The sequence below is a fragment of the Frankliniella occidentalis genome, unplaced genomic scaffold (genome assembly GCF_000697945.3).
Source record: "Frankliniella occidentalis isolate FOCC.00 unplaced genomic scaffold, Focc_3.1 Scaffold68, whole genome shotgun sequence".
Taxonomy (NCBI): domain Eukaryota; kingdom Metazoa; phylum Arthropoda; class Insecta; order Thysanoptera; family Thripidae; genus Frankliniella; species Frankliniella occidentalis.
Window position 1 is genome coordinate 46,665 of NW_026267198.1, and position 9,546 is coordinate 56,210.

Sequence of the window (9,546 nt, forward strand, 5' to 3'; positions counted from 1 at the left end):
TTTTATTTACTCACGAGGGTGCAGCCTATCCCGAGCCAAATTCCATAAACTTTCACATTTTTGTAGTGTCATTTGTGTACTTACTGCGGTTTATCAAAAACTTTCTACAACACTCAGCACTGTAGCAGTTGGCCCTCTCCCGGCCGAAGCCTAAAAAAGGTCAAATTTGTTGTTTTCCTTTCTGATCGGCGAAATAACGTTGTGAATACGTAAGAGACCTAAAGTTTACTTCAGACACACTCTTTCAACGCGTTGTTTCAATCCAGAGGCCTTGATAACATGTATTCTTCGAGAGATAGTCGGTGTCCGCTGGGAGAGGTTAGGAGGTTATGTTGCACCTAAACTCGCAGACGTCGCAGAGCATTAACAGAACAAAAATATTCCATTTCCAGTGATATCAGCGTTAATCTTAAAGAGCACAGTTGTTTCCTAGTGTAAATATATGGCTCTGGTATATTATGACTGCTATTTCGTCACAAAGAAAGGTAAATTACAAGTTTGAAGCTTTTTTAGGCTTCGGCCGGGAGAGGGCCAACTGCTACAGTGCTGAGTGTTGTAGAAAGTTTTAGATAAACCGCAGTAAGTACACAAATGACACTACAAAAATGTGAAAGTTTATGGAATTTGGCTCGGGATAGGCTGCACCCTCGTGAGTAAATAAAAGTGTAAACATTTATAAAATGTTCATAAACATGAGTTGGGGTTAGGGGCCGAACGATGGGCTCGGCTTTATAATCGTTATTTTTATTGTTGGAGGTACCGATTCGACATCAGATACCTATAAAGCACTTTGCCATTGTGTCTCTTACCTCTTTATCGAAGGTCTGATGTGGGTCGGGCGTCATTTTTTCTGAAATACTAAAATCATTGGACCAAGAGCGACAGAGTCTCCTCAGCGCTCGCAAATAGTTTTGTTCATTTGCAAAATAAAAGACGTCAAACAGGGGAGATCTTGTTAGATTCCATATCCTTGAGACCTGAGGCAACGTATTATACACTTTCTGAAACGATTCTTGCATGGCAAAGTATTTTAAAAATAGCAAATCTACAGTGAGGAGCACTGAGCGGCGGTTTGAACGGCCGGTTCGCGCCGTCCGGGCGGCGACTTCCGGGGCTCGCGCATGGGCCCGCCCTCAGCACTGCGTTGCGAGCCCCTGTTTGAACGCAGAATTTAAGCTGACACCACGTGGGACGTGGGCCGTCGACTGAACGTCGACTCGACGTCGACTCTAATAATATGCGAACCGAACAGCTGCAAACAGCATTTAAGTACCAAAAACAGTTAGGTCGAAAATTCGTCGATCATTAAGAATTTTCGACGTGTTACTCCCAACGACCGCTCTTCGACTCATCGACGTCGATTCGACGTCGATTGGACCATCTTTTTCTGACTCGGAGAAACCTGCAGGTTCACAAAAGACTGGATGGGATAATTCAAGTCAAATGAGTCGAAAGCGCGGTTGACAGCGACTCACTTTTTCCCACTATTTTGATTAAACTTTTGATGACAGTCTCTATTTGCCAGTTTGTCGGAGGTGAAGTGGGTAAAGTGACCATTTTACCGCGTCCCGTGAGAAATTTCGTCAGTGTTGTTCAGAAAAGTGTTTCAAATTGCTGGTGCTAGTGGCTGAGTGAGATGAAAGTATGCGTTTACCCCAAACTGCATAATGCCGCATGTCAATCAGTAGATCATGACGCAGCTGCATATGAGCATATGACGGTGTTTGTGGAACATTTTCCAAGCAAATTCTCAGAGCTGAAATATGAAAGGGTTCGGAGACGTCTAACAACATTGAAAAAGACGTCAACTTGTATACTCTAAGAGTACATTTGTTCAGAACTCTGTCACATGTAGTCTCGTTTGATCGAGAATTTTGCGCGGAGTTCGATAGTAACTTAGGAAATTTAATCTGAGCCCTTTGATAAACTGTGCGTCATCACACAGGTTTCAGTGATAGTCATCCGTTCTTGTGCTTTATTTTTCTTACACTTAATCTTGAGTCATGATGAATGTGTGAAACATATGAGCCATACAAATTGAGATTCTCAACGTAGAACGTCACTTTTACCCCACTTTTTAGACTTAAAAAGTCACGTATTTGAGATCGGGAAAGTCACTTTGTCACTTTTATAAACCCTCTCAGGCGCTGGCAACCCTGGTCGGCAGGGAAACTTGCCTCCACCCTAAGGAAACGAAGATAAAGGAAACATGCATGCAGGTATCGTAAGAAACATCCCAGTGAAAATTCCTCCAAAATGCATCGTGAGCATATGGGCAACTCCCGCTAGGAGGAACAGAAGTGCAATACTCTGAAAAGTCGGACTGAATCAATACGCATAATGTCTCTTACTTGAAATTGACCAAGCTGTCCTCCCGTGTAAATCTCTTCAGCTATTTCAGCCGTGGCTCCTAAGAGTGCGTGAATCGCTCGTATGCTGGTTGAGAGGTAAAACGTGACTGCGTAGCACGTCGCAAGCGCCACAACCAGTCGCAGGGCGGCGATAAGCTTCAGCCCAGAGTCCTTTGAAACAGCACTGAACGTGCAGGCACAGAACACACCAAACAGGTAGTAGCTGAATGTCTGCGAACACAGATACGACAAAGCTATGATGAATAAGTGTTGGCTACAATTTACAGTTCCACCTCAGAGATAACCAGCCAAAGTGGCAACCTCTCAACTGAAAACTGCGTAATGACGCATGTCGATCGCTAGACATTAATTTCAGTTATTTTTGGAATATTGTCTAATCGAGCTCTCAACGTATGTTTCCGATGGCACCATTAAATTCTTATAAAATGTCGGATGAATAAAGCCTACATGTGATCCGGTTTGGAGTACAAATAAGGTCCAAGTGCTCCCTAACTTACAACTGAACTGCCTTCAGGGTGATTCTCAGAATACGGGCCATTTAGATTCCGATTCCGCGGCCCTTCAAAACTATGTGATGTGGTTTTAAAAGGGTTTTATACCACATAGATACTAGAAAGCACTAACATTACCTGGTGCACTATACTACTAGGTAGATGTACGCCAGACCACGTCTCGCGTAACAGGCTTCGCGATATCTTACGAAACACTGTTACTCTGCTACGGGCCTGGCATACATCTACCTGCGGGGCTAACACCCGAGTTTGCCAAAAGGCTCAGTCTTAAATGGCTTTCGGCCCTAAAAGTCACAAATTTAGTTCTTTGGGGCTTCTTTTGACGAAGTACCCCACCGGAGATCATCAATTATCTGAGAAAAAACACTTAAATATTTTGGGGTCATTTCCGCGTCTAAAACGCCCTTGGTGCCTAAACGGTTAGAGACAGAGCCAAAGGGACAAAATTTACGTCCGAAGAGATCTGCTTTGATGAGGTACCCTTTGGGAAACTGTAAAAAAATATTTTAAAAAGACGTCATTTTTGGGAGCTGTAATTTATGATTAAAAAAAATTGAGCTAGAATGCTCTTCTTTGCACTCGATCTGTCTTTTGATAAAACACAAAACGACCCCGAAAATCCCAGGTCGCTAGCTCAAATCATTCTCGAGTTATCGTGATGACAAACAAACACACAGACAAACAGACGCGAAGCTTTTTAATCATCACTGGAGTAATAGGCTTCGCTAATCGCTTAGCCATAAAACCTAAGAATATTGCTATGAAAAGTATGTTTTTGATATTCTGCTTCTTTTGTGGCTAAGCGGGTCGTTGCATCTACAACCTCAGATTAGTAATGCTTCAATTAGTACCAAGTGACTTTGGGAACTCCGTATCCCCCTTTTTAGGTCTGGCCTTCGTTTAGTAACTTATAGGTACAGGTAACGCGTTGCAATGACCTAATGAGGAAATATGTACTAAGGGGTTAATTTAGAACTGTAATATATGAGGTTGGGCATCCGTGAAGCAGTGTCGAGGCGAGAAACAAGTTATTTATTGCAATGTTCTAGTCTTACTGCAACGCTTGAAATGGGGATGACTGGATGTAAAGTATGAGTACAATACACTAGTGGAGCAAACAAGAGACCAATTAAAAGGTGCGGGAGGCAAAATTTGAGTTTCATCATTGATTGAACGTAACAACAACGTGGTCTTTTAACTTTGTACTAGAAGTGCGTTATTTGAACTATCGCCACTTTGCACATATCTTATTTGAAGTTAAATAAAACCATTGCGACCAAAACACCTAGCAAATTAGACGAAAAAAAAATTAATTCGGAACTGCCAAATGGCCCGTATTCTGAGAATCACCTTTTAACGTTATTTTAGGAGTTAAGTTCTAACTTGTGACTTTCTGTAGTCCTTTGCCTAGTTCCGTACGGACGAAAACCCTACAATGGTTCAAGAATGGACTCGCCACAAGCTGCCCCTCACAATCCCGACGGTTCTGAAAAATATCTTAGAAGGCACTAAACGCGGCTTCAATATGGCTTCTAATTTTGAAGTATCAATTTTAGTTCTTCTGAAGCTCCACGTTTCTCCAGGAGCCTCACGACCCTGTATACATCACCTTGTTCCCAAAGAGTCGGCCTTCAATCTTTGACACCAGGCGTGTATCTCTGGGAACTAGACGGTCTTGCCACCACCGGAGTGCAGTTGCTAGGTCCATCCGCTCAGCCCCAGATGGCCTGAATGCATCTACCAATACTCTCTGATGTAGCAAAAATACACTCACCCTGTAAACCAGACAAACACGTTGCAAGGTGTACCAAATGAATTTTCCACATGATTAATCTGCTCGTTCTTTACGGAATTTGTTTTATGCTTGCAAGGGCACGTTGTTTTTGGTTTTATTGTGCATGTAGCGCCTGCAAAGTAGTAGGTAGGCAACCCGCCATGCATTCATGTGGCATTGGTGGTGTAGCGCGATACTGGGAGGGCTTCTGGTTCTGGGGTTTGAACTGGCGATGAAGTCTTCTCGCCAGACAGTTCACGGCCAAAAAAATGTCCCTGGATTCAATGACACTTTTTTTTCATGTGGCATTTTACATTTGGTGTATGCCTAGCATTCTTGGTGGCCCCATTCCTGGGGCACAAAAGTCTATTTTCTCACTTTTGAAAAATAAGGAGAAATGTAAGTAGGGATGGGGAGTAGGCTGGAACTTGTGAGTTGGCATAAGCATCTATGTGATAAAAAAATTCAAATGTTGTTTTAAAAAAAAATCAATAGAACAATACATTTCTTTTTTAAATGTTAAATTGTTTGGTTTTAAATGTTTGGAATAGCTCAAGTGATGTCATTTTGTATTTTGTTGAGAAAAATTGTAAAAGTGGATAATACTAACTTTGATTTATGCTGAAAGTTTTGTGACACATGGACCTTTAGTTTTTAAGCTGTGGGGATTGCGCTTTCTCTGGCCATCGAACTTGTGCCAACTGAATCTCTTCGACATGGCTTGAATGGATGACTATGAATTACCTATGTTTCAGTTCACATTCGTTCATATACAATAATAGCTATCTGTCACAATATATGTATATTGTATATTTATAAGTTCTAGTTGCAACGCTGACTTTTGGTTGTTTTGCTTATCCCAAAAAATTAGACAATTACTTTATTCATAAATATGTTTTATCTTTACTCTCTCCTAATATGTAAAAGCTGCCTCCTCGGTTTAACTTTATGAAGGTATTCTTTCTATATACCACCTTCTATTGTTTAATTTTTTTATTTTTCCTGTATAATCGTTGCTCATGTTGTACATTTTTAGCGGTCATTCATTCCGTTTCTGGAACGAACAAGATGCAGGCGCGGCATACTAGCAGACATCACAAAGTATGTTCACGAGTGTGAATATTCTCCCCAAAGTAACACTATGACAGCAACTGTATGTCCCTGTCACATGCTTCTTTATTCGTCTTCATTCATGATACCACTATTAGCGATATTAATTAGAATGTGACAGAAGAAGCATTCGACATCTCAGCAGATTTGCTCGCTAGATCTGTCATCCTATCAAACCTCCAAGGAGGTTCCTGTTTGGTGAGTGGAAGCTTCTCTATCAAGTATCAGCTGAAGTTAAGTCTGTTTTCTAGACAAGATTTATTGTTTCTTGTCCCACGACTGCTCACAGGATTCTCTTCGTTCCATACTTCACAGTATGATTGTGAAAGAGGGTCTGTGCTCGAAAGAAAAAGAGAGCATTCTTGTGGTTTACAGGGAGACAACAGACAAAGCTCTTGTCGAGGTAGGCTGTCCCACTCGGCCACTGCTGATAATTTTAAGTATTAGTTGTCATAGTTTGTCACCAGTGTCACTATCAAATGTGCATGTTCGTTGCAGTGCCTTGAACCATACTATGCCAACTTTCTCATAAACCAGAAAACACTCTTCTTCATGGAAAGTGAAGTGTCCATGGCACCACGAACAAAGGAACATGATTTGACATTACAAGCAGCTGATGAGGCTTATCCTGTGAACATTGTACGACCACCCGATGTGAAATTACAAGCAGTTCAGGGGGAGGTTCGCCCTGTGAACACTGAATCTCCTGCTGATGTCACATTACATGCAGCTATGAATAAGGTTTGCCTTAAAAATCTAAAGAAAGGTTTTTCCTTGGTAAGTACCATCTATACGTCATTGCACTGCTAAAACTGGAATCTATTTTCCGACATTTTAATCGTTCTTATTGTGCGCCCCTGCTCTGCTACAGGACTATCTCCATTACACTCTGAAAAAAGTAGTAGAGGAAGGGAAGTGTGTTCGCTCAAAGGACTCAAAGGCTGACAAGGACCCTATTTCTGAAATATCAGTTGTGGAGGGAGGTGCAGGAGCTCTAGTTGATGTATTTGACTAACATTATTTTCAAATTAATAATTGTACAACCCTTCAGCAGTCTAATGTGCTACTTTATACAGCTATCTAAAGAAAAAAATAGCCAATTCTTTGCTTTTGAAGAAAAGTTTTCTATACATGGAGGAAGTAGATATATTGTAGCAGCAGTAAAAAAGAGTAAGATTCCCTTGCTTATCTTCATAAAGATTTTTCTACGGTAAGCTCAGACATGCCCTTCATGTAGTTCTAAACAATCTCGATTTTTACAAACTTTTCACTGCTGCTTGTGCTACTTACAGGACTTTCTGTGTTACACATTTTTTAAATTTATTTATTGCAAGTTGATGGGTTCCATGAGTCAGAGACTCGTACCAAGGGACAATACAAAGTTTGAAATGGTTGGTGACATGGCATTATTAAGTATTGCAAAATATAGTTATACAAGTGGATGTAAGAAAGAGATTAAAGTTATTGAGGAGTATACATTTGCTTAACATATTTTTTAAATTTCTTGATGTTAGCGAACTTCAATGCCTCTTGAGGAACAGAATTAAATAGCTTCAGAGCTCTATTAAATATGGATCCAGTCTGACGAAAATAGTGCCGCTAACAAGAAGTTATCCGAACGTTTTCCGCCAGTTATTTCTACGTTTTTACATCAGAAACACGTTGGAGACTAGTTAGCACACATAGAAACTGTTTGGGCGCGTTACTAAGCATATTCTTAAACCGAGTTGAAACTGCAATTTGCAGAACGCATCGTAACAAGTCGAAAACCTGTCCCAATGCGTTACCAGCTAGTTATTGAAACATTATCGAAACCAACTACAGTCGCGGTCACTAAACGTATACGCAACCGTTGAGGCACTAACAGTTAATCGGTACTATCTAGTTACTCGAAACGCAGAAAAAACTGACAGCCGTGTCCGTTTTCAAACAGTTTCGGCGAACACGGTTATAACTGTCACCAGAGTGAGTTTCCAAACGGTTTCCACAGCGTTACGCATAACCGACTACGTGTGGTTTCTGAAACACGGTCTGCAAACTCGAAGACGAGTAGGTACAGTGTGTTTTTGTGTAGTTTGCGTTAACATTGTGATAACCTCACACGGAACTAGTTTCTAAACGATTTCTTGAACGTGATGAGTAACTTCCCCATCCAAAACAAAATTCTTTTTGGACGTCGATTTGACCTTGACACCTCGATTTGAGTAGAAAAATTACGTTTTTCGAGCATCGTCGACGTCGATTCAGAAACTGCGTGAAATCCTACACTGTTAACACAAGTGTTCAACTGTTCACCACTTGAAAGTGTGCACCTCCCTGTAACACACTTGTAAGTGTTCAACTCAGCAGTTGTACAGTTGTAAGTGTCCAGCTCAGCAGTTATACACTTTTAAGTGTTCAACAAGGGACGTGTTTGACGGGGCTGTTAAACACTTCCTGGTGTAACTGATAAGTTGCACATATGCGTGTTTAACTAGCGAGTTGAGCACTTGGATCTGTGTAACAGGAAGATGCACACATGCTAAGTGTTGAACACTTTTGTTTATAGTGTGTAAAATGTCCCGTGACCTTATGAAATCCGTCAAATTTCTAAAACTGCCCCCACCCCTCAAATGTGAGGATCTTAGAAATCCATAAAAACTCATGAAATCTTTGTGAAATTTTGAAATTGTCAAATCAGTTGTTGAACGAGTTTTGCAGGCATGGCCCCCTTTCCACTCACGGTTCGAGTTTTTCAAAGGTTTCCATAGCACGCTGGAAACCAATTGCAGCGTGTTTCTATGGCGCTTTTGGAAACACGATAAAAACCTCTCCCCCCTCTCCCGCACCCGCCCTCCCCGGAGGGAGAGGGACGGAGGAAGGGGAGGGGGGGGGGAAGCGGCGTGCCCGGCGATGTTGTCGGGCCGGCGATACAAAGGCTGGAATGTGTTTCGTCGTCCGGGCTCGCCCCCGCATCGGGCTAAATGGCTCAGTTGGTTGCGAACGAGGCGAGGACGCTGAGTTGGCAGCGCCGGGTTCTGTTCCCGGCGCTGGCAGCGGTAGGCGTGTATCCTTCTATGTAGCAGCCGACTAAGCCATGATGACAGCCTATAGGGGCGTGACCAACTCGGATGACCGTAGGAATCCAAAATTGCAAAGGGGCGACCGCCTCGATGCGAACACCGGAGCAAACATCCGCAAATCGTGTAATTATTTTTATTTTTTTTAACATCGGCATCGCAGTGCTTTGCATGCGAGAAACGAGGTAAACCGTCTAAAAACACGTTGGGTGGGAGAGGAAAAAGGAGAGAAATCAAAAAATCCTGTGGCGTAAAAATTATTTTTCTACGCACTCTTTAGAAGTTACAAAAAACCGGATGAAAACGCACAGGACACTGGGTGCACCTCAACTGCAAAACTCTCCAGAAACGTACGAGAAACTGCGTGCGGCGCACTTCGGAAACGGACTAGAAACGTCGAGAAACCTACAAGAAACAGACTACAGCACGTTATGATACGAGGCTAGAAACACAGCTCAAACTCGATGCAACCTGTTACCAAAATGTTTGTGAATGTCCAGTTTTCACGTTTTTATAACTGTCAACTGGCCGTTCCTTAAACATTCCTAAAACTACCTCACAACTTCTAACTATATGTTTTTGTAACTGCTTGAAAACAGGCGATTTTCGTCAGGGATGGGATGTTGTATTATGCTGTTGTTGATGAATTTTTGTTGAGGATCTGGTAGCGTAGGTATGGATCTCACTATTAGTTACCAGGTGAATATTGGTGTTCACAA

At 41.9% G+C, this 9,546-nt stretch overlaps 1 protein-coding gene across 1 annotated transcript in view; it reads right to left on the reverse strand.

Moving 5' to 3' along the window:
* LOC113210343 (uncharacterized) overlaps positions 1–9,546 on the reverse strand; it is a 28,004-nt gene that overhangs the window by 13,110 nt on the left and 5,348 nt on the right. The window contains exons 2-3 of the mRNA XM_026428299.2: positions 4,494–4,659; positions 2,352–2,582 (exon numbers count right to left, since the gene is read on the reverse strand). Of these exons, the coding sequence (XP_026284084.1) occupies positions 2,352–2,582; positions 4,494–4,592 (330 nt within the window). The 5' untranslated portion in view covers positions 4,593–4,659. The remainder of the gene's footprint in view (positions 1–2,351; positions 2,583–4,493; positions 4,660–9,546) is intronic.